This window comes from Topomyia yanbarensis, chromosome 3 (genome assembly GCF_030247195.1).
Source record: "Topomyia yanbarensis strain Yona2022 chromosome 3, ASM3024719v1, whole genome shotgun sequence".
Taxonomy (NCBI): Eukaryota; Metazoa; Arthropoda; class Insecta; order Diptera; family Culicidae; genus Topomyia; species Topomyia yanbarensis.
In genome coordinates this window covers 178,352,724-178,379,163 of record NC_080672.1, presented here as the reverse complement: position 1 = coordinate 178,379,163, position 26,440 = coordinate 178,352,724, and the positions used below count along the sequence as shown (strand labels likewise).

Below are 26,440 nucleotides of genomic sequence, written 5' to 3'. Positions count from 1 at the left end.
GTATAATGTCAAATCATTATTTATGCAAAAGTCGCCTTTATCGCATTAATATTATCGAAACAAATTTATGCGAATGCTCAGAATCTTATGAAGATATTGATCACATAATTTTACGATGTCCTCGATATTCTGAAACTAGACACCATTTTCTTTCTTCTCTTTCTTCTACTGGGAGACCTACTTTCCACTCTATAAGAGATGTATTGAGTAATAGAGCTATCCTCAAAATCATATGACACATTCCGCGGAGAGGTTTTTTGTCTTAGTTTGTAGTGTTTAAACCATTGAAAAGTTATGTAATTCAACTATTGACATTTCGACAAATAGTTGTAAAATATATAGAAAAATAAGTTAAATTTCATGGAAAATGGCTCCTGAATTATTCACTTCTAAGAAATTTAATTTTATTAAAAAACTGAAATTTTGTTCAAATTTATATTCCGGATTCTCTTTGTATTCAAAAATACTTTTCTAAAAAGCCTACAATTTCTTTTATCGGATGTGTGGAACTAAAGTTAGAACAGGATACACTTTGCATTGTAACGTCACGTAATTTAACTTTTATCAGACGTTTGGATGATTTATCAGATATAGTGTCAAATTGTACTTCGTATGGTTTATTGAAACGCTTTCAAGTTGTTTCGTAAACAGGAAATTATACTAGCGTGATATTCATAAATTCAGAATGTATATCCTTAAGTGCTTAAGGGTTATATACCATCGACACATTAATTCGTGACGTTACAACGATTTGACCAACCTTCATTCTCTAAACCTTTTATAACTTTTTCAAATGAACTCATCAAACCTAATTGTAGTTTCAGAAAATAAACATAATTTTATATAAGATTTGATCTACAACACTGGAGGAGGTATTTTTAATAAACGATTGAACAACTTCACTTTTATATTTCTTTAAAAGTCCACCTACGCTGTACTCTCCTAGACGCTGGTCATATGGTACGCTCCGATACAATCACGCTAACTGCAACGTAGTCCAGGACATGCGATGGAAGGTTGTGAGGGAATTTCCGAATTTTGTTCTCGGGTTAGTATTTAGCCATGAATAATAATGCGTTCCCTGAATATTTCTTTCCTCCCAGCAATCAAACATTTTACACTTCGCAATCATCGACGAGACGCCCGTTATAAGGTTGTTCGCAACCTCCGTTGTAGTCGCACGTGCCGTCAGTTAGTAACTAACCAATTCTTCCGTTACAAGCCCAAATATATCGTCAAAGCAGCTACGTTATTGAAATGCCTGAGGTATTAAATCCCGCAAATCCCGAGTGACCGCACTAAATCGTCTCAATTGCTTATGGCGTTTTCGTTTTTTCTTGGTGCTACACCGGTTTAGTGCAAAGAAAGAGATAGACTGATTACACCCAAGTTTGAATGAGTGTAGCACCGACTACACCGGTGTAGTGCACTGTCAAAAACGAATATGCCATTAGAGTCGGATAGAAAGGCTTTAGCACATTTCAAATGAGCACAAAAAAGATAGATAAGGAAGTGTTTAATGGTGTTTTCAGACATTTAAAAACCCGTCGAATTGACTATTGGATGTAACACATTTTCTTTCGTAACATCACGACGATGTGACGGGTTCCTTTTCTCTGAATCGTTGCAACTATAATATATACAATATTTCAGTGTACTTAGCACTGTCGATTGTCTGGCGCTTAAATTGTGCTCGCTTTGTCGAATAAATCCACTTGCTTAAGCCCAACAATACAAATATCATACTATAAACTCGGATCGGGCAACTGATTCCTTACCAAATTAAACAAAGCTAAACTGCCAGTTTATTTTTGTTTGTGAAATATGTGATAAAAGCTGCTATTCTGGCTCCGTTAAACTACCATATTGAGCCCTGTAATATAAATAAATGTGTCAAATGGCTCAAATCTATCCAACAACAGATATGAAAAAAAGGTTTTATCAATTATCAATTATTATCAATAAAAAAAAACTGTAGCGTGATTTTTCGACAACCCCATATTGTTATTCGAGTAAATTATCATTAAAACGGCTAAATGTGATAAATATTTAGAATTTTACTAAAAACAATAACACCAGCGTAACTTACAGAGTTATAGAAAAGTTGAAGATTTTCGTGATGTTACAACGCAATGATATATCGCTTTTCTGAAAAAGGAGCGTTGTAACGTCACGAAAGTTAAAAGATGTTTAATAAGAAACAAAACAATAAAAAATATATTTAATGACACATAGTTATTCGTATGCTATATAGAAATACATCATAAAAGATTTATTCTTGATAAAAAATCTTATAGAGCAGATATTTTGACTTTTATAGAAATACGTTGAAAGTTCTAATTTGTGACGCGTTGTAACGTCACGTTACATTATCGGTCATACAACAATCCTCTTCCAGTATATTCAGTTTATGTTTATTGAATCTTTAGTGAAATTTTGTCTACTTTCCGAATCTGTAATAAGTTTTGATGTAGGCGTTCTTTTGATAAAGTTATAACATATTAATGGAATGAAGAATCGTCAAATCGTTGTAACGCCACGAAAGAACGTGTCATATTTGAATTTCTTTTAAAATCAAATATCAAACTTTGATTCTTCATATATTCTAATGTCTTTACAGGTACGCAATGGCTAACCGACGAAGAATGAATCAAGATGAAACACATCTTATGGTTATGGTTTAATTTTTTTACCGATAGAGCTAAAATAGTTTAAGAATTTTTTGTATATACAGATTTTGGAAAAGACAGGGCTTTTCCCTACTTCTTACTTTTACGAACAAGTTACAGATTCCGCTGGGAGTCGATCATCGATCGCGAAATTCAAGAAAGTCTCCCAGTCGATTGCTTGTAGTGAGTTATGAAGTCTAGAGAAGTCATTTTTCGAAAAGTTGAACTCCCTGACACACTCCATCTCATCATAGAGAACCAGGTGCGGACAAATCTGCGTTACTTGAAGTGAAGGATGATGTGCGTCTACAGCAACTAAAGGCTCAAGTGCCTCTGAAACGGTGCAGTTCATTAAAGCTTCTTCATTTATAAACAGGATTCGATTTCGCCTATTATTCACTGTAGACATTTGTCTCATAGTAGATGTACCGTGTTGGGTTCAATGTAAGTTGCGATGTCAAGTGCGGAATCTATGTGTTTCTGAATAATTTCTACATCACAGGAACAGGGGGGAATATATACAACACCCACACACAGAGATTAGTATACTGCCCATGATCGCATATCAGTCCCATAAAGATAGGAAATCCCATAGAAAACGGGACAACTATGCGATCATGGGTAGTATAGGGGCCACGAATATTTACCCAGAGTTGTTCGAGATTGTGAGTGTCATTTTTGTGTTTGGATGAGAGTCGGTTGGAGACTGCAATAAGCACACCACCACCACGTTTCTTCCCTGCACTATTAGGATCGCGATCATTACGATATACCGTGTACCTTGAGCCAAATAATTGAAGCGAGTTGATTTTATCATTCAGCCACGTTTCGGTCAGAACAATAACATCATGATCAACATCCGAAGCAGCTCATCAATTTTTGTGCGTAGCCCTCTCACGTTCTGATAGTAGATTTTAAGATGTCCCTGCAAGTTTCCTCTTGACGGTTGAACGATGGTAGGTCGAGTGGTGGAGGAAGCAAACGCCTGTAATTGGGATGGGTTGTCAACGGGGGCAGCATCTGTATGTCCTACTTCGGAAGGACATATACATTCATTGTATTTACCTGAGAAAAAGGATACAGGAATTCCATGTTGGTCTGACTTGTCTAAAGCGTTGTTATCTGACCGGAAAAGGTCGTTGTCGTGTCCTTCAAATTCTGTGGGAGACGGATGGGTGTCGGTGACGGAGTCGACCTGATTACATCTGTTGGCTGGCTGCAATAGTGAATCAAACTCAGGGTGCCAAGTATCTCGAGTAGCTTCGGGAGGACATATACCCTCCTTAGGTTTACCTGACCGGGAAAGTTCGCCACCATAACTTCCAAGTTCCATGGCAAACAAATGGGAGTCGATGATGGAGTCAAACTGATTCGGTTCGTTGTCAAACTGCAATTGTGGACCAAATTCAGGGCGCACAGTATTTCGAATAGGTTCGGGAGGACATATACCCTCCTAAGCTTTACCTGACCGGGAAAGGTCGCTGCTATAACATCTCAGTTCCGTGGCAATCATATGGGCGTCGGTGGCTGAATCGAGCTGATCACATCGGTCGGAAAACTAGGCGGCTTCGCTGTGTTGCATTAGTTGCTATGTACTGTAGTCAATGATGCGGCGTCGAGTTTGATACAGGGGGTACTCCGAACTCCAGGAAGCATGATCAGTAGGCGTTTGATCTTCAGGATTTCTTGTCACATTTGCATTGTGACAATTAATGCATTTTCGGATGTCTAGAACACACTCTTTGTGTTCATGCCCTTCGGCACAAATTGGGCAGCATGGGGACTTCTTGCATGTGGCAGCTTTATGGCCGTACTCCGAGCAGCGATAGCAGCGTTACACGTTCATACATTCAGAGATCCTGCACCGCATCCAACCTAATGGCATTTTCGTTTTTGACAGTGCACTACACCGGTGCTACACTCATTCATACTTGGGTGTAATCAGTCTATCTCTTTCTTTGCACTACACCGGTGTAGCACCAAGACGCTATAAGTTGACATGTTGTAGTTGCATCAGCTTTTCGAATGTTTTGGCATTAGTTTCAATAATGGCAGACATAAGATTATCTGTGTTTTTCGTTTCGCACAATTCGTATCACCGTTAGGTTGGCAGGCTGAGAAAAACTGTTTTGCTGAATTAGTTTTTCCACAAAGTTTTCCGCAGTGATGTCAGTAAAATCAGCAACTTTTACTCTGGGTTTTAGAGCTTTCTGGACGTCGGCGTTGTACTTCTCAGACAGATTTGCTTTCACTGTACTGATCAATCTAAGCGCTGATTCACGGGAGTTACATATAACAGTTGCTTCTCCACTAGGTCCTGCTATGTAACAGTCGCAACTTGCTGATGACCGTTCGCTCTCGCTTCACAATTGCATTCGACCTAACTGAATGTGTTTCCGCAAAGTTACATAGGGGTGCGCTTTTGGGCGTATTCTCATTGCCAAGGTTATCACTGCTAGGTAAAACAGTCAAAAGTCGACGTTTTGCCCGACCGAAGTTAACCTACTTCCATGGAGTCGCAATTATTAGATTTCGACCGTTTGTGCACCGGAAGATCACAGGCATGACGGCCGCTTTCCTCTTTCTAATTGATGCGGGGTGGTCCACACTGGCTTAAACAACGTTAGCATATGTACAAACATTTATTTATGTTATTCACGGACGCTTGTTTGCTAGACTGGAAAAGATCTGCAAGTTGCTGCTTGATCCCGCTTTCGATTCTACCCACGCATTCATTCAATAACTTGTTGGTCAGCCATTTTTTTATTTATGTATCGCTTTATCACTTGCTGACGAAATCTTCAATGCACACGCACTGCACAGCAGGTGTTTAACGCTCTTCTTTGCTTCGCCCCGCGACGGGCCGGCGAAGCAATAATAAATCACTGATCACTGGTTGGCTTTTGTTGTGTCAGACCGGTAGAAATTGCAATGCGTTTTATCGCTTTAGTTAAGTAGATTGTACTTTAGACTGTTTAGACGTTAACCAAACTGTGTCACCTCACAGAAGACTTCTTCGCGCACCCACTGGTGTCAATTTTGCGGCGGTAATTGATCTTTTTCCAGAACGAAAATTGATATATTTAAACCACAACAATTAACATCACCCGAACGAATTCAAAGACTTTCACATACATCGAGGCTGTCCAATGCCGGTTCATACGCTTCGCACGAAAACCGAAATGTTAGTTAATATAGCTCTAGGCATCCCGAGGGACTGCTCGCGAGATCTATTCGTCTCAAATTTACTGTCTGCCAGGGTGGATTGCTTTACTATCCTCGGACGCCTGGATCTTTAATCCCGCATTCGAGCTCTATACAATAACTCTCTCCCGCGAGTTCGTCATTCATCTCTGATTATTACACGAAGCGACCGTGCAGCAACGAATCAAACGCATCAAAGTAGGCCATGGCACAATGTAAGCGATGATAATTGTTGTTTCATATGCTTTACCGGCATTTGAAAACATTTTCGTAGAAAATTAGTGAAATGAATATTATTGTACGATATTCAACTGAATGAATAACATGGATATTTGAATGAATATTTTTTCTATTCACCGAGAGTCGCATCAGGTTCATTTTCAATCGTCAAAAAAGAGCTTCGATTATTTTTAACTCTGGTATTCATAATTTTTTGCAGAATATTTAATTTACTTTTTCAAACATAGTGGGGAGAATTTTGAAAAATAAGAAAAAAAACATGCTGTAATCTTTTTTTTTCATATTGTCGAGATCCTTAGATAGCAGTAAAAATATAAAGGGTTGCACTTCACAAATTTCGACTGTTTTTAATGCATTTGCTTTTAAGTATTAATTACCTCTGTCCTATCCAAAAAGACCAAAGGAGTGACATTAACCTTCAGAGCCAAGTCACTAACGTTTTAACCCAACCCAAGATAGTAGGCAACGGTCGGTACGGTTGTCCTCGTTTCATCCCCATTCAAGTTTCAATACGATTCGTTGGTTAAATTTCATTTTTCATTTTCATTTTGCAGCGTTTGGTGGGGCAATGAGAGCGCAGGTCAGTCCAAGGCCGATGATAGGAGCGGTAATGGCAGAATAGTCTATGCGGACCACCAAAACGCCATGGGAGAGGAACAGGGTGTGGGTTGGGGTAGGGTTAAGGACTTGGTATATGCTCGACGAAAGATTGCGCTGCAGAATGTGATGAAAAAGTAGATCGAACAGTACTACTGTTGGCTGTTCATAAATAAAAGTTGTTTTTTCACTAGCTCTTTTTTAATCTTGTTATGAAATTAACTGTTATTGAAGGATTTCAAGTGAATTAATAATGTTCATATGGTTTCAGTTGGCTAGTGGTCAAACTAGTGGAGACCCGAGAGCGGTCCATCTAAAAAGTGACCAACCTGCGAATCATTATCATACCAATTGTAAAAATCACTTTTTTATTGATAGAACAATATGTCTATGTAACCACAGTTTGTGGAAAAAGAAAATATGGTGATGTGTATATACATGTATACATAGATACACGCCGCGAATCTGATCCGTTAGTGATGTGTTACCACTTTCAGGAGTCAGGGCGACAATTCGAGTGATTTAAGAAATAACACCTGGTGATCTCTTATAGATGATAGTCCAATGATCTTCTCCCCTCATGAATCGATCGCCGTGCCCAAGATCATAAGGATCATCGCCCGGCAGACTTAACATGTCATTCTTCCGTTCGGAAGTGGAAACCATCCATCCCTTGCCGATCACTAATAATCATGAAGTTTGAAGATCAAAAAAACTCATCACTCACTCGACTCTACACCTCTCATTCACCAATCGAGAGTGTGTAGTTGCTTATTTTTGGGCACTTCGCCACTTTATTTGACGGTTTGGTCCGCGTGGATGATGGTTCTTCAAAACAACTAGGCAAATTTTGAATATTTGCATTGCAAAATCTACTTGAATATAATATGTTGTGCAAAATACATGGCCGTTTTAGATTAAATATAATGAACCAAAATCCCTAGGATACTGCATCGGTCTGGATCTAGTTGAATGTCGAAAACAAAATAATTCAATCTGCCAGACGTCAGGGTATCCCTTAGCTTCTATCCGCTAACTGAAGCACGCGCCGTTTGGCCACTTGATTCTAGGGACTGCCAGAATCATGGAGATCAATATACAAATCTCTAAGCATAAAGATTTCTAGACTGAGTCTCACCGTCAAGCCCACGGAGAACGATTCGTTGGTTAAATTGTTCATTAAATGAATAATTCAATTACTTTTTTATTGCGGGCTGATAGGACTGCAGCTTAGAGCTTAGGCGATCTCGGTCCGTCCCGCGAGACAAAATTTGCAAAATCGGACGAATTAGCAACTGTCTACCAAGTAAACGCCGGTCCTCTGGAGGAGGACTAAATTTTGTGCCTGTTTTTCTCGGAGTGTCCTCTATTTTGTCTAGTCCAGTCCAATGTATCAAGCTCCTAACAACGCGTGTTGAATCGTCAGATGCAATTAAAACTTCGCATTGATTCCGCTTCTGTCTTGTTTCTGATCTCCTCTTGGGTCCCCTAGGTCCGAAGCGGATCAATCGAAGTCAATGAATACTAATTTTCCTGTAACTATGTATTCTGTCAGTTATGATTCCTGTTCTAGTGTGTATTAATAATAGCTTTGCTTGAAAATCAAAAATAATTTAAGATTTTTATTTTTAGAACTAAGCCACAGAGAACTTTTGGGATATTTCGAATATCAGTATATTAAAATAGCATAAACTACGGTTAATCAATGTATTCGCATATCTCAACTTGAGAAGAAAAAAGATGGAGTGATCGAGAAGTCCAAGATAATGTAGCAGGTCAGGTGTAGCATATTATTGCGGCAAGTGTTGCTAAATTTAACACTCCTCCTCAACAGTTGCCGATCGAGTTTCTTGATCCGTTAGACCAATCAGGATCGAAAGTTTCGTGATCTTCGTAGTGGCAAGTGGTTTCGTGAGAATATCGACTGCCATATATTCCGTTGGACAGTACGCTAGCCGAAGTATTCCCTGCTCGCACAATTCTTTAACAAAATTTTGCTTTGTTTCTATGTATTTGGAACGCCGACTGATCCGTTCCGAGGAAATAAACTGGATGCAACTTTGGTTGTCTTCCATAATACAGGTAGCCACGTTTTGGGTCTCTCCGAAATCGATAGAAGTTTACGGAGCCAAACTGCCTCTTGGCCTGCTTCCCCGATTGCAACGTATTCGGATTCCATGGACGACAACGCCACACAATGTTGTAGCCGACTACCCCACGATATAGCACCTCCAGCAAGCAGATACACAAACCCTGCTCTTTCACCTCCGTAAACTAACTGGGTCTGTTTGGTGGACTTTAGATAACGCAGGACTCTTTTTGCTGCCGTCCAATCAGAATGACTCGGGGACCAGACTTTTCGCCCCAAAATCGATTCACTAACAGCCACATCTGGACGAGCGCATACAGCAACATACAGCAGTGCACCTACAAGTCTGCGATATAATGTATTGTTCAGAAATAATTCACTTGTATCCTCAGTGCCTATAAAACCAGTATCCATGGGGTTCTTAGCGGGTTTTGCATATTGCAATCCGAAACGTGTAGAAATTTTCTCTATATATCCTTCTAGCGAAATGCTGTATTTTCCGTGAGAACGGGTTATTTCCAATCCAAGGAAGAGCGATGGTTCGCCTAGATCCGTGGTATCGAACTTCTGCTTTAGAGATTCACTGACATTTTCTAATAGTTTCGAATCCACACAACCGATGAGTAAATCATCCACGTACACCAGCAGACAAATTCTGGTTTTGCCAACAACTTTAGTGTAAAGACATGGATCTGCACCGCTGTGTACAAAATTCAACTGCTGCAGAGCATGATGTAGGCACTGATTCCAACACCTGGCTGATTGCTTTAAACCATATATGCTGCGTCGTAATCTACATACTAAACTCTTCTTTCCTTTCTCAGCGAATCTTTGAGGTTGTTTCCTATACTGCTCTTCTTGTATACTGCCGTTTAAATATGCGGTCTTAACGTCGAGATGTCGCAGGGTCATGTTGTTCCGGGATGCAACCGCTAAGAAAGTGCGAAGTGTTGGTTGTGTGGTCACCGGTGCAAACACTTCATCATAGTCTTCACCGTATGCTTGTGAGAAGCCCTGAGCCACAAGCCGCGCCTTGTGCTTCACAACGTCACCGTACGCACTGCGTTTAGTTTTATGCACCCACTTGCACCCGACGGGTTTCCGACCCTCTGGGAGGTCCGTTAGTTCCCACGTACCGTTAACAGCATGAGAATCTAACTCGTCGTTCATCGCAGAATACCATTCTGTCTTATCTGAGCTGGACAATGCTTCTCGCAAAGTACTTGGCCCATTTCCCCCTCTTGCGATATGAATCTCCTCTAATAGTCGTCTAGGTGGTATCCCCTTCGTAGAACGATTAGAGCGGCGAAGAAATTCATCATCTGGAAATCCTTCGAAGTAAGAATCATTTTCAGTTGCACTATCATACATACGGTAAGCCTCCGTACACGAATCATTTACAGTCTCATGAACAGAGCTCGGCTCCAACGGAATTATCGTCTCCATACCAGCTTTTCCCGTGTTCGCAACCGCTTCTTCAGGTTTCCCGTTCCAAAGTTCAAGAAACTTTGCATCCCTGCTTATAGTGATTCGATTAGTTTCAATGTCCAAAAAAACGCCAAGCTTTTCTGCCTTCAGCATACCCTACGAAAACAAGTTTTTTCGCTTTTGAATCCAGCTTTCGGCGCTTCCCATCAGGAACGTGAACGTAAGCTTCAGTTCCGAATATGCGGAGCAAGGAATAGTCGGGTTTTGCTCCCCACCAACGCACAGTGGCGGGTCTTCAAACAAAAGTCGGACAAAACCTCAAATGTTACCTAATTTGGCTGAAAATCACAATTTAAGTTAATTTTGAGGTGCTGAGCTCATTTTTGATGCCAAAAGTCGTTTTTCCATACAGTGTCATTGAACCTTTCTTATAACTATGATCCCATTTTCATGATAGATTTTCCGTTACTGTTCACCAATGTCAGCAATATCATAAAAAATGAAGAACACTACTTTAAATCCATTGTATAACGTGTTGGTTTACTGAAGATTGTTTAACTATTTTACACAAAACACCATGTGCCTCCATATCAGCAACAAATCTTCAAAATCTCCTTAAACCTTTTTGCGCACATAGGCGCAGAACGAGACCATGATATTCGAAAAATAGAGGTTATTTCCTATAGAATGTATACTATGTGACTGTTCCGAAATGATTCCGAAATTTGTACGGAATACATTAGTGAAAAAAAGTATTTTTTATCTGATCACCACAAACATATTTAAACGAAAAAGTCATAGTTCCAAGCAAATTTACCAAACGTATTTTGTTCACTAACCAAGTTCTTTCGTTCTTCTACACAATGAAACTAGTTATGCTAAAATCGGACCAAAATCAGAAGAGCAACATGCATTTGAAGTGAACAGAGCAATGGTGGTTTTGGAAATGAAAATCATTAAATAGTCCGGACTTTGCTACGTTTAAACTCATGTTAAAAATCGTGTTCTTATCCAATAATCATAAAATTTTAAATATGCATCATTGAATACATTAGAAATTTAGGAAAAATATAAAATATCAATATTTCAAGAATAAATTTTTGAGGTTTTGGCCAGCCTCCAGCCACTGTGCAACGTTTGTAAGGTGTTCCTTCGACAGCAGATGCTGGGGTTAAGTTCAGCAAAAAATTAGCAGTTGTGACGGCCTCTCCCCAGAATCGTTTATCCAAGTGTGCATCTGAAAGTAAACATCTCACCATTTCTCCAAGCGAACGGTTTTTCCTTTGTGCTCTCCCATTTTGTTGGGGGCTATAAGGAGCACTCTGCTGCAAAATAATTCCGTTATCGGTCAAAAACTTACTCAATTGCTTTCCCGAATATTCTCCTCCTCCATCAGAACGAATCACTTTTGGCATTCGGCCGAACTGGTTCTTCAGCATCATAGTGTACTCTTCAATTTTATCTGCGCAGTCCGATTTCTTTTGCAGCAAATATACAACACAATACCGACTGTAATCGTCCAACATGGTCATAAAATATCGTTTACCCCTAGGAGTAGCCACCTCCAATGGCCCGCATAAGTCTGTGTGAGATCCCCCACAGCGCTCGATTCAGACTTGGATTTCGGAAACGGCGCACGAGCCATTTTCCCTACATAGCAAACATCGCAGACAGATTTTTTTCCACACTCTCGAAGCTTCAACCTACTGCCAAGAACTTCTCTGTTAATATTCATAATCGCCTACTCATCCCGGTGGCTTATATGTATACAGTTATCGTTATGGCCGCTAACCGTCAGCAATGTTTTCTGCGAGAACGAGGACAGCTTCAAGTGGTATAAATTTCCACTCCGCTCCCCACACAATACCACCTTTCCCACGGTGTGTTTGGTAGAACAATTTTATTCGAAAAAAATCGGCATCGCTAAAACTTCAGCATGTGATAGAATGTGCTTTTCCCTCTCATTTGAAAGTAAAATTAAAATATTCTTTTTATTTTTTTTTATCTTAAATACGTTTATTTAGGCCCAAATGCTTTAGCTTAACGAGGCCGATAATTCATTTTTTTTAATTACATGTCACATGTTAGTGGGGGAAAGGAAAGCCGTATTTAGGGGCGGCTTGCTCCCCTGTTATGTAAGTAAAGGAAAAAGGTAGGAAGTGGGATACATATTGTGTAATTGACATCGTCGTTTGCTGATTGATCATTGAGGCGGATATGCACACTTTGTTGTAGTGTTGTAGTTTCCAGCCTGTAATCGCAGGGGCGAGGGGAGGGTCGATATTTCGGATAATTATTGGCACTCTGATACTGTCATGATGTTCTCTATATCATCTGCATGTGAGGTATGTCATGATGTTCTGGGTAGACGGTTATCAAGAAGGGTATGCACCGAAGACTCGTGAAGCAATGCCATATTGTAGATACAGGGATAGGTTGGTGAGATTCTACTGTGAATGAGAGAGGGGAAAATGTATTAAACTTGGACATCAATGGTTTTCAAAAAGATATAGATAAGAAAAATATAGGGGTGGTCACGGCTTGCCAGGACGTCCCGGACTGGCACATAGGGTGATCTACCTCGGGCCCGAAGGGAATCTATTAGTTGGGACCTGGCAACACAGTACTCTGCACACAGCCAAACAACATGCTCGATGTCGTGGTAGCCGTTCTCACAAACACAATGATTACTTTCAGCAAGCCCTATACGACGGAGATGCGCGTCAAACGAGTAATGGTTGGACATGATCCTTGACATCGTACGAATAAAGTCCCGGTTCACATCCAACCCCTTAAACCAAGCATTCGTTGATACCTTCGGGATAATGGAATGTAGCCACCGTCCCAGATGCCCATTGCTCCATGAGGTTTGCCAACTATCGAGCGTCCTCTGACGAGAGATACTGAAAAATTCGTTGAAGCAAATTGGTCTTTCGTAAGTGTCGCCTTCTAATGCGCCCACCTTGGCTAAAGAGTCCGCCTTCTCATTGCCCGCAATAGAACAATGTGACGGGACCCAAACCAAGGTAATCTGGTAAGATTTTTCAGATAAAGCACTCAGATATTCCCGTATTTTCCCCAGGAAATACGGTGAGTGCTTTCCAGGCTTCGCCGCACGGATGGCCTCAATGGAGCTGAGACTATCCGAAACGATGAAGTAATGGTCTGAGGGCAGGGTGTCAATGATCCCGAGAGTATACTGAATGGCAGCTAATTCTGCGACGTAAATTGAAGCAGGATCATTGAGTTTGAATGAGGCAGCAAGATTTTCGTTGAAGATACCGAAGCCTGTGGACCCGTTGAGAATTGATCCGTCAGTGTAGAACATTTTGGCGCAGTCGACTTGATGGTATTTGTTATAGAAAATATTTGGGACCACTTGTGGGCGAATATGATCCGGAATTCCACAAATCTCTTCCTTCATGGATGTATCGAAAAATACAGTGTGATCAGAAGTATCTAAGAGATGAGCACGGTTGACGTTATACGTAGATGAATTGATGTTCTGTGCCATGTAATCGAAGTACAAGGACATGAATCGGGTCTGAGAATTAAGCTCGACAAGCCTTTCGCAATTTGTAATCACCAGGGTTCAGAATATCGCATCAAATGAGTAATCGATATGAGAGGTCCCAAAATCGATTTTTCAGAGGAAGAACGCCCGCCAGCACTTCGAGACTCATCGTATGGGTCGAGTGCATGCAACCCAAGGCAATACGCAAGCAACGATACTGGATTCGCTCCAGTTTGATGAAATGTATGTTCGCAGCGGAGCGAAAGCAGAAACATCCGTACTCCAACACTGATAATATCGTTGTTTGGTACAGCCTGATTAGGTCTCCTGGATGGGCACCCCACCATGTTCCAGTTATTGTACGGAAAAAGTTGATCCTTTGTTGGCACTTCTGTTTCAGATACCTAATGTGATATCCCCAGGTACCTTTAGAGTCGAACCATACCCCGAGATATTTGAATGTTGAAGCCTGAGCAATAGTTTGATCCATTAATTGAAGCTGTAGTTGCGCTGGTTTACGCTTTCTAGAAAATACGACTAGCTCAGTTTTCTCCGTGGAGAACTCGATACCCAGCTGGAGAGCGCAAGCAGACAAATTGTCCAAGGTATCTTGCAGTGGTCCTTGCAAGTCGACGGCTTTAGGACCTGTAATAGAGACCACACCGTCATCTGCAAGCTGCCTTAGCGTGCAGGAATTGACAAGACATTCGTCAATGTCATTCACGTAAAAATTGTGGAGGAGAGGGCTTAGACATAAGCCCTGGGGAAGGCCCATGTAGCTAAATCATGATGTCGATAAATCGCCATGCGAGAAATGCATGTTTTTCAGACAACAGGTTTAGCAAAAAGTTATTTAAAATTGGCGAAAGACCATGCTGGTGCAACTTCTCATAAAGAATGTTGATCGAAACTGAATCGAAAGCCCCCTTAATATCCAAGAATACTGATGCCATCTGCTCTTTGTTAGCATATGTTATTTGAATTTCTGTTGAGAGCAACGCAAGGCAATCGTTCGTCCCTTTGCCTTTGCGAAAGCCAAATTGTGTATCTCACAGTAAGCCATTTGTTTCGACCCAATTATCGAGGCGAAACAAGATCATTTTTCGAATAACTTCCGGATACAGGACAGCATTGCAATCGGACGATACGAATTGTGGTCGGAGGCTGGTTTTCCTGGTTTTTGGATGGCGATGACCCTCACCTGTCTCCAGTCATGTGGGACAATGTTACCCTCAAGAAACCTATTAAATAAATTCAACAAGCGTCTTTTGGCAGAGTCTGGCAGATTCTTCAACAAGTTGAATTTGATTCTATCTGGCCCCGGGGCTTTATTGTTACATGATAAGAGAGCAAGTGAGAACTCCACCATCGTAAACGGTGTTTCGTTCGCGGTATTGTAAGGCGACGCGGCGCGGTAGATTTTCTGTGCCGGGGCGGAATCCGGACAAACTTTCTTGGCGAAATCGAATATCCAACGGTTTGAATATTCCACGCTCTCGTTAGTACTGTTTCGGTTTCGCATACGTCGGGCCGTGCCCCAAAGAGTGCTCATCGATGTTTCTCTTGTTAACCCGTCGACAAACCGGCGCCAGTAACTGCGTTTCTTAGCTTTCATTAAATTTTTCATTCGCTTTTCTAATATCGCGTACACTCGATAACTAGCAACTAACCCGTCGTTCCGGAAGGTTTTATACGCGGCAGCTTTCTCCGCGTACACGTTCGAGCACTCTTTGTCCCACCACAGGTTGGGAGAACGTTTTTGGGTGTTCACGTCGGGTACTCGTTTCGTCTGAGTTTGAATCGCGCTATCGAGAATCGAGTTGGACAAAAACTTATATTCTTCCTCCGGGGGAAGTACCTGTGTTGAATCGATAGTTTTGGATATCTCAGCAGCGTAGCTCTTCCAATCAATGTTTCGTGTGAGGTCATAGGGAACATTGATTGGTGCCGATGGTCTTGAACCAGTGGTGATTGCAATTACAATTGGTAAGTGGTCACTACCGTGGGGATCAGATATTACCTTCCACTTGCAATCTAACCGTAGTGATGTCGAGCATAAAGATATGTCCAGTGCACTTGCTTGCGCAGGTGGTCTAGGGATCCGTGTCATTTCCACTGTGTTCAGAATTGTCATATTGAAGTTGTCACAAAGGTCTTGAATTGTCGAAGATCGATTATCGTCGTATAGACAGCCCCACCCCGTACCGTGAGAGTTAAAGTCTCCAAGAAGCAGGAGGGGCGAGGGAAGGTGTTCAATCACGTTGGAGAATCTTCGATATCCCATCATGGCCCTAGGAGGAATGTAAATAGAAGCAATGCAAAGATCTTTGCCTTTGATTGTAGTTTGACAAGCGACAACTTCAATGCCTGGCGTCGAAGGGAGGTTGATTCGATTGAAGGAGTAGCACTTTTTGATCCCTAAAAGTACCCCCCCCCCATATGAGTCTTCTCGATCCAAGCGGATAATGTTAAAATCGTGGAAGTTGAGGTTTATATTAGAAGTTAGCCATGTTTCACATAGGGAAAATGCATCACAATGATTGTAATTTAGCAAGTGTTTTAATGAATCGATTTTGGGGATAATACTTCTGCAGTTCCACTGTAAAACAGTGATCAGATCCCTGATTCCGTCTAATAAGTTAGCCATCGAAGGATACGATCGCTGTAAGGAGTGGCCATTGTTCAGTCAACTGTTTTAAAAATGTTCTTACTGTTGGTAGAATAGCAACCAGCAAGCTTTTCATAGGATCGGTAATGTTGAAAGCTGTGAATATCCAGTCCACAATGTCAGAAAATTTAAGGAATCCCGTTTTAGGGTGAGTTTCTGACTGTAAAATTGGAGCACTTGGGATTTTTGGTGCCCCGGGGAGTGCTGGAAACTCCTGGTTGTATCTCAATTTCCCAAAACCAGGAGGTATTATCTTCGGATTTGTACCAGCACTTCCAGTTGATGAATTATTTTTATTTTGTACCCTTGTTTGGGACAACCTAGGACCCTTACGAGGAAGTTCAGGTGAGTTTTGATTAGGTCTTTTCCTAGAGTTTCCAAGCGGAGCCAAAGAATGCCCCTCGCAAGGGTCGTTAGAGGCGTTATCGTCAGTTGGCAAGAGAGCGAATGGGTTTTCGGAGATAAGCGGAACAGCTCTTTTAAGCATTTCTGCGTAAGAGCGTCTGGAGCGATCTTTGGCGGATCGCTTCAGTTTATCCGCGCGAAGTTTGTACGTTGGGCATGTCAAAAGTGCATGCGGATTCTCCCCACAGTAAACACACTTCTCAGTGAGCCTACTGCAAGTATCATCCGCATGGCGTTCCCCACATTTACCGCACCGTTGCTTGTTGCTACAGTAGGTGGCCGTGTGACCTAGCTGCTTGCAATTGGAACAATTCATGACCCGCGGTACAAACAGGCGTACAGGTAGACGAGCTCCTCCCACTTCAACGTAGCTCGGAAGTGCAGACCCGGCGAAGGTTACGCGAAACGAGTCTGATGGATAGTAATTACCATCTTCGATGGACTTTGAGTGCAATTGCTTGCACTCCAAAATCTTAACTGATTGAAGGTTAGGGTCCTTAAAGCGGCCAGCCCCATCATTCATCAGATCATCGACAGTTAGACCCGCATCACTTACCACACCGTCGATCTCCACATCACGAGAAGGGATGTAGACGCGATACTCCAGCGTAAAGAGGCTATTGGCCTGTTTCAAGTCAGTAACGGCTACGCGCAGTTTATCTGACTGAACCTTTTTAATCTCGGTTACGGCCGAGTAACGTTTTGTCAGCTCCCGTGCAACAGTTATGCTGTTTAACGGTTTATTTTTGGGCCGAAAGTATACCACCCAAGGACCAGCGGATCCATCCTGGTAAACCTTGACTCGGGGGGGGGGGGGGGGGCTGTGAGACATTGGGGGGAAGTGGATCGACCATAACATTATCTGTCTCAGTATCAGATATATGTTCTTCTTCCCCATAATATTCGTCTTCGGAGGGTGATCCTTCTGTTTGTTCCATTTTGTTGCGGGAGCAACACGCTCGACCGCACTGTTTAACTTAAATCAAAATAAAAAATCAAAAGCAATAAAAAGAAAAAAAAATCGATAAGAAAAGTAAAAAACAAAACACTTCACCAGTTGGTTCCTGACGAGCTGGTAGGTGAATTGATCCTTCCTTTGTTTTATCCGTCACCCGCGTGACCTTCACACAATAGAGCTGATATAGCTCGTCTAAACAAAGCCGTCTTTCAGGCAAGAAAACTGTTTAGTAACTTCACTGCACCGATATCGCAGGTAATAATTATCACTCGCGGGTCTGTTTATTACTAATGCTTTACTGCAGCCTCTGCCACAGCAAGCACCTTCGTACTACCGAAAAAACTAAACCACACCGGAGAGAACAAAAAGCACTTGTTTCCCGGTACAAAGTTGGGTTACGAATGAATTCAAATATTCTTTCGGGGGCTCCAGAACCAGTTTTTATTTTAAAGTTTTTTGTTTGAAAACTTAGGTTTTTCAATGAACCTGGTTCACATTTTTGCCCCTAGGTAGTACTTTAGACATTCAAATATTACCAAAAGTGAGAATCTGATGGACAATATCATTGTGTACAACTTTGTAGAAAACTACATCGACGTCTAAAATCGCCAGAGAAAGCTATTAAATGTTTATCAAAGTTTCTAGGTTCGCACGGGGCCTATTCGTTGCAAAGCTTTAAGCATAAGCATAAGCATAAGCATAAGAGATCGCCCGTAGTTGCTACTCCGTTATTGACCAGAACCAAATTAGGTTGCAAAATATTCATTGGAACAACATGCTTGGGAATAACATGATGAGCCACATTGTACAATCTATTCTGATCCCTGCATGCTGATCAATACCGACGCCGGCCACGTCCGAATGCAGATCTTCTGGGAAAGGAAGGAATGTTAGTCCGATGCATGTTGCTACTAGAGACCGAGGAATCCTCTGCATCTCCACATGTATCACGGGATGGGGAGAGTTGTTAGTAAGTGTGCCAATAGCGTTATCATGTAATAATTGCTCTGGGCAGCCGGCTGCCGAGAATTTGGGAAATTTATCATTTGTTGTATTAATACGATTAGCAAAATAAGCACCTTGAACTCCGGATAGCCGGCTATAAGGAGCATTGCTTATATTTTTTAATAATATTCAATCACACAACGAATTTTTTCGTGGTTTCTATCGTGTCGGTGCTGATTTTACCCGGCGATCGTTTGAATAAAATGAGGAATCTTATACAGAAGGTTCATCAAAATCTTCCACGGGTATCGCGGAGTTGGTGGTTTGGAAGGGAATGGGGTCTAGGATTCGCTTCAAGCAAGCGATGCGACCTGTATAGCATAGTTTATTAGGTAGTAGTTCAGTTAGTTTTCGAGAACACGATCGCTCGAAAAATAAGATCTACCGAGAGTATCCTATGTTTTCTAATCAAAAGCAATTTCACATCCACACAGCCGATCGTGGGAGAATTGCCTAGAAAAGCTAATCTTATCTGTGTAATGGGCCGGATCACTATTTATTGCGACATTATTTAGACTAATTTAGCTATTCCTTCTCTACGATATATTTTTTGGGTTGCAAACTACCGAGTGATAAAACGTTATACAGACAGAGAGTTATGATAGCTCTAGATGTTATAAATCAACGAAAGTATTTCCTATTTCTAATATCGGATTGTTTGTGAAATACACGTATACGAACGATTATATCGAACATTGAAGGGAAATACAGAGGATCGTTAACCGGATGCACGGGCTTGTTACCAATAACGGAACTTGAAATTAGATTCATTAAAACAGACGCGGCGAATTTTCAGTACGTATTGACCCGCGATCATCGATACTAGTCAAATTAAAGTCTTATTGGCACTGATTTCCGAACAACTTTTACGGTATTGTTTTCTCGGCTATATCGCATACTCTCATTCTGCTACTATCGGCAGAAGGCTGATAGCTCCCAGTCGTCGCCGGTCTAAGGACCAAATGTCATCAATAGACTTAGACTCGCGTGGAGGCATGCGATAGAATAGAAAACTAAGCAATGGAAATTACAGCAAAACACTTATTCTTCGTGCTGACATAACTGAAGGTAATTGCCAACCGGTCCCCGATCCCTTTCGCGAATTGTCAATGCTCAAACCTTATACATGATTGAAGTCATCATTCCACTCAAATAAGGCCATGTGTTTTCCCAAAGCACATTGAATGCTCTGTGAATCAGTTCCCCCGTTGGTAAAACAAACCCTAAAGAAACAAAAAATAGTTTGCTCAGTCCAAAGAAAAGTTTGCCGACCGGCAGATACGTGTTCCCTTACAGCGCCATCATATCAACGAACACCCAAAATTTACATGCGACAAAATATCTGCAATCCCGAATATAAAAGACTCAAAACCTCTACTCATTTGTAATAAAATAATACAGTAAAAAAAAGTTGAATATCCAAGGCGGCTCATTTTTAAAGATAGCACCGCCGATCAAACACTCAATAAAAAATAGGTGACAAGGGACGCGGACGAAATTAGCTGAGCACTGACCGGCTGGTTTACCACCTATTTTTAGGGCGAAAAATTTTGGGTGACACCTGGTAGTCGCTAGTCGCTAGTGAAATGCAAATTATTTTAATTTATCTTATTGCCATATTTTTTCACTTTTCGGATCGAATTTTTTTTCTCTGAAAAACCATTTTTCACTATTTTTACAATGTACACTGTGTTTCTAGATGTTTTCTGTACACTTTTATTGTCCTTGCATCGGGAATCGACGGCCCGTAATGCGAGGAAAAGACATTTTTTCATTTGCCGGAATTCAATTTTCACAAACTGTCACCACTCGCGTCTTCCAAAAATATGCCGAAAAATGCTTTTATAAACCACTTCACTTTGTAGAATTGTTAAATTGCACCGTTATTAACACTTTTGATAACCGAGAGACAGTAAACTGTGCCAAAAATGATGAAAATTAACCGACTCGTAGGGAGCTCTACGAGAGTCAACCGCTCGCGATGAAGATACGCACTCGAATCTATTCGTTGCAAAGCTTTATTCCAAAAACATTTTCATTTGTAAAAAATGGATTGCTTTATTTTAACAGTGTCCTCAGAAAAATCTGAATGCTAGCAAAGTCCAACCTTTAAGCGGAAAAAACATAAATCCTGATTCCACCGTTTTATGCGCACCAATGATATTTTAGGAGCAAGGAGATATGGAGAAGAGTAGATAAAATTTGAACGAAATTAAGACTCTTTTGAAAGATGCTGGGTAATGCAGCAAAATGAAACAGTTTTTTCTGTCACAGATATATTTGTTTCTTCTTTTTTTCTTCACTCATTCTGGAGTATGCTTGATGTAATCTTGAATCGACCTTTTTGCTCGTTAGCATCTTGTGGGATATATTTGGCCTAAATTTTAACTTTATATTTGATCAAACTTGATTAGATAATTAGTCATTTGATTTCGATTGAGAATCCTGATTGACAGTTTCATGAAGAATAGAAAAATAATTCGATGAGATTTATGTTCAAGTTGGTTAACTTTTGGGAATCGCTGCACATTGAACAGAAATCGCAATAGTAAATGAAAAATAAAGGTTTTGTCTATTGTACGAAGGTAGCGATCTCAATATAATAGTAGATATAGAAAGTATCACCTTTACCCGAAAGACGTGTTGCTGTTAATATTTTCAGATTCTGAACTGAACTGGCAACTCTGTCTTCTTGATATGTTGTCTTTGCTCTTATCCCATATTATGAGGGAAATCTGCAATAAACAGACTTGTATTACTTTGAGAATTTACTGAATGTGTGGTCCAGCCTGATATTTTCTTGTTAGTTTTCTGTTGTGATCCGTGTATAACGAGTAACGACTCCAGAATTTCTTCTTAAAGGAAATTATAAAACATGGTTTTGTTCTTTTTTCTAAGATTATGTGAAGTGTGTTCGATTTTGAAATAAAATTTGAGGACAAGCAAAAATCTGCATCTATAAATTCTGATTAAATGAATCTACCCCAAAAGATAACAAACATGGATCCAAAACTCGAAGAGCTTTTTTGCTTTTTCAATCATCTTTTGATGTTGATAGAGACAAACAGGATTCTCAACCCAAAATTGCAATAAAATCCGTCGTTTATTACAATGACTCGAACTGTCTACTTTAGTTCATTCAAATATAAAGCTTTGAATTTAAGCCAATTGTATTTTACCAGGCAGGAGCGAATCTGGAAGAAGGGTCATTTTAGTTTACATTAGCTATCTCCTAGAGCGAGGAAAGAAATGAAAAAGGCATGATAAAATCCGTTACTACATTAATCAACATCTTGAAAAGGTATAAATTATCGAATAAATTTGGTCAACACTTTCCCACACCTCCTTGTTCATAAAGTGTCATTTTTGCCCAAGACCCGGAGAAATCTGAAAATATATTTTTCTGCTGAGAACGGGACTTTGTATACATTGAAATTTATCTGAATTTACTGTTCATTTAAACCCAACATTTTTATGTAAGTCCTTGTTAATCGACTTCTTAATCCATAGGCCCCGCGCACACTTTAATACTGGTAAAATTTTAATAACTTTCTCGGATGATTTTATATGGATTTATAGCATTCTACGAAGTTGTAGATGGGATTATTCATCAGATTCTCACTTTTAGTATTTTTTGAATGTCTATAGTACCAATTAGTAGCAAAAATGCGAATTAATTTCATTAAAAAACCTAAGTTTTTAATCAAAAAACTTTAAAATAAAAAGTTGTTCTAGACCCCCCGACAGAATATTTTAATTTTACTTGCAAATGAACGGGAAAAGTCCATTCTTTCATATCCCGAAGTTTCACAGATGCCGAATTTTTTTAAATAAAGTTGTTCGACAAAGACACCGTGATTCCATTCTTGCTGATAGTACAGCCTGCCTGCTCGAATTTTACACAGTATCCCTCGTCAGTTATTTTGCATACTGACAACAAGTTGCCAGCAAACGTCGGAACCATTCTCAGATACCGAGCAGAATCTGCTGCTTCCAACTCCAACCGCCATAATTTTACTTCCATCAGCTAGATCAATACTCATGGTCGTTGAGTGTATCTCTTCCAGAAGCGACTCATTACTGGTCATATGCGAGGTAGCTTCAGAGTCAAGGAACTACATCACATTTCTCGCTTTTCTATCCGTTTCCCCAACGACCAAGCAAACTTCATTTTCTTCGTCATCAATAATCGCTATATTCGCAGTTTGATTATACTTCACTTTTCTTGCAGGACAATCTCTTCGAAAGTGCCCTTCTTCGCCACACTGATGGCAAACTTTTGGTTTCTCTCTTCTGTATTTATCCACTCTAAATCTATCGCTGATTTTCAAAGCTTTTTCTGTTCCCACATCTCTTTCTACTCGCTTCCGCCATTCGTCCATCAGCTTCACTTTGATAAACTCCAGAGTAAGATCTGTCTCCGGGCGGCTTTCCAACGAAGTGATTAGTCCATCATAACTCTCGTTCAAGCTAGACAAGATAATAGCCACTAGTCAATAATCCTGCAACTGATCGCCCATATTCGAAAGCCTATTTGATAGCTGCGTGATGGCAGACAGATGGTCTGCCATGTTACCATCTTCCATCAGTTTCAATCGGAGCATTCTTCTTAAAATGTGGATTTTTGTAGGAAGTGTTGATCTAGCATGATGCTTCTGCAGGGCAATCCATATATCCTGAGTTGTTTGTGCTTTGATAACATGGCAGGTTTGACTATCATCGATGGACAAGCCAATAGTCGCTCGAGCCTTCTCATCCTTGGCCAACCAATCAGCGTTAGGATCCTTCGGAATTGGCTCATCGATTACACTCCGCAGTCCCTCGCGAATCAACAACAAGTCCACTCGAAATTTTCATATTTCATAGTTGAAATCATTCAATTTTTCCACAACGAGGTTCATATCCGCCATTTGCTTTATCACGCTAGCTTTTCACCTAGCGAAGCATTCACGCTCGCGAAAAAATAAATGTGTTCTTGAGCTAGATTTTCACTATTACGACAATACTACGCGAATCGCGGAACTGGGCCCATAACCTAATCAATGTATTCGTGTATCTCAACTTGAGAAGAAAAAAGCAAAGATGGAATGATCGAGAAGTCCAAGATAATAGGTTTGTTCCAGTACCAGGAGAAACTGGAAGTACTCCGGAGCAAACAGGGAGAAAATCGTTCCTGTATCATCTTCTTTTCTTTTTCATCTTCTGGTAGCAAATCGGAGTGAAAAGGAGCAAAATTTTTTTTGCTCCGGAGCAACAGGGAGTGACTTCCGTGTACTGGAACAAACCTAATGTAACAAGTCAGGTGTAGCATATTATTGCGGCAAGTGTTGCCAAATTTAACAAGAACAGATATCCAGTGTCGAACAAACAAGTTTAAAATGCTTGTTTTGTCATTTGACCAAATATTTGCTAGACCATTACGACCAACATACTGGCATATCCCAGAATTATAACGATCACTTGGATATCAATTTCGTAACACTTACGCACTAAACGGCAGGACAGAACCATCTTTGGTGGTAACCTCTCGATTATCTTTGGATGTGCCTTTTACTCAACTTTTAAAAATGCTTCAAATACATATTAACATTGACAAGAAAAACAAAAGTATAGCTACAACTGCGGTGTTTCCAGGATGTGTTTCAATACTGGCTTTGAAAGGGTTAGAATAGAATAGAAATTTCCTTTTAAGGTTCAAAGAACTCTCGGTGAGCGTACGTTGCGTTGGAAAAAATGCGGTCAACTTTGTCACCGGTTTATCCATATAAAGCATTTATTAAACTCTAAAAGAAGAAAATCAGTCGATTTATTAGATTATCACGATTCAAAACATGTAAAATAGTTGGTGAAAAAAATAATTGGCCGGGCGGAATGGTGCTTTTGAAAAAGTGGCGGTGATTTTTCGTAACACTTTTTTAAAAAGCACCATTCCGCCCGGTCAATTGTTTTTCCGCCAACTATTTTGCATAATTTGAATCCTGATACATAATCTGATAAATCGACTGATTTTCTTCTTTTAGAGTTAAATGTTGTACACAATGTTTCCTACGCATACTACCAAGCGTTCAATTCTTACACATGCTCAAAGAAAGTAACATGAGTCTTTAGTATTACTTGTACTGCTTATACATTGCATGTTCACACGTCACGAAATCAGCCATATTACTGCTAACTTTGTTTACTAGTACTAAAAGATATAGACTGATGTTTGATTTTTTGTGACGTGATTACATTAACGGTGGGTACTACAGCATAGTAAATATCAGAATCAATTTGTATCATTCTTCAGCTTATCGCCACTTGGTCAAGTCTCCCCATGTTCGCCTTCTGTTACTGAACTTTGGCATATGTTTAACAATGTGGCGCAGTTTTGACTTTTACTTCACGAGGAATTCGATGAAATCTAAAGTATAGTCCTTCCTTAAAAGTAATCAGTTTAAGCAACCACTATTGGGGCCATAAGAAATCCACACTACAAATCACTGAGCATAAAATTATAAATTATAGTTGGAGTCCAACGTCAAACCCGCGGATATACTAGCGGACTTAGATAAAGGAAAAATAGAAGTTTGAGTTAAGGTTACTGAGAAAAAATTACGACATAACATTAACTCAATTCGACTTTTTTTCTTGCTCTGAAGTAGTTCGTTTTACTTGGTATAGGAACAAACCCTGTTACCTGTAATGGTTGTTCATTTTGAAGAATTTGCTTGTCGGCCGCCAAATCCCAAAGAGCTGGAGGAGCCAATCCGGTGTCACTTTCTTTTATACCAGTTAGCTCGTTTACTTGTTTTATTGATTTCTGGATGTCATCCTCTATCTGCTTAATGGCTTTGTGGTACTGCCCTTGTCCCTGTAAGACGTTTTGAGGTTAGGTTAGACTTCATTCGAAATACGTTTTGCATATTACTCACATATGTTTTCAACAGCTCGATATCCACATCATCAAGTGCTAGGACGATTATTTTCATAAAATATAAATAAAATCTTAGAATTCGTAAGAAAAACAAATACCTTCGATTTCTGGCTCAGTCTCCTTATTATCTGATTTCACCTTCCTCATATCATCTCCCAAATGGTCCGGCATACTTTAATTAAAGAATTTTCTCAACTATTCGGTACAAACAAGTGTTATTGAATAGAAAACACCTTATAACGAAATTCTTTTAATTCCGAACTCCCAAGGATTACAAGCAACTTTAGATTGTCAGTTGTTGCTTAATGATGACAGCCACTACACCCAGAGATGCCAGGTACTTTTTTCAATTGGCGAATCAAATCATGATCGACTCACAGATGGCACGTATGTGAAAATGATGATGGGAAGTTTGCCACCTGTCAAAATACGGTGAATTTTTTTTGGAGTTTACGAAAAATTCTTTAATATCTCCAAAACGGAATCCAAAATGGCAAAAAAAAGCGTCAGGTAAGTTATAGAAATCTATCAGAGATATAACTGCAGAAATCTTACGTTACTTAAATAGTTATAATCGCCGCTGACATTGGTTATATTTCAGAAATGAAAAAATGTGTTGTTCCCGCGTGCCTGAACTATTTTGGTGCAGCCGGAAGTTCTACCACATTTTTCAAAGTTCCCTCCTCTGGCTATCCAGTGTTTCGTAAATGGAACCAGTTTTTGCACTTATCCGGCAAACGCACTGAA

At 40.2% G+C, this 26,440-nt stretch overlaps 1 protein-coding gene across 1 annotated transcript in view; it reads right to left on the bottom strand.

Moving 5' to 3' along the window:
* The window catches only part of LOC131688914 (26S proteasome regulatory subunit 7), a 92,308-nt gene extending 66,298 nt beyond the window's left edge, over positions 1-26,010 (bottom strand). The window contains exons 1-3 of the mRNA XM_058973538.1: positions 25,792-26,010; positions 25,692-25,729; positions 25,457-25,630 (exon numbers count right to left, since the gene is read on the bottom strand). Of these exons, the coding sequence (XP_058829521.1) occupies positions 25,457-25,630; positions 25,692-25,729; positions 25,792-25,864 (285 nt within the window). The 5' untranslated portion in view covers positions 25,865-26,010. The remainder of the gene's footprint in view (positions 1-25,456; positions 25,631-25,691; positions 25,730-25,791) is intronic.
* Between the last annotated feature and the right edge of the window lie 430 nt (positions 26,011-26,440).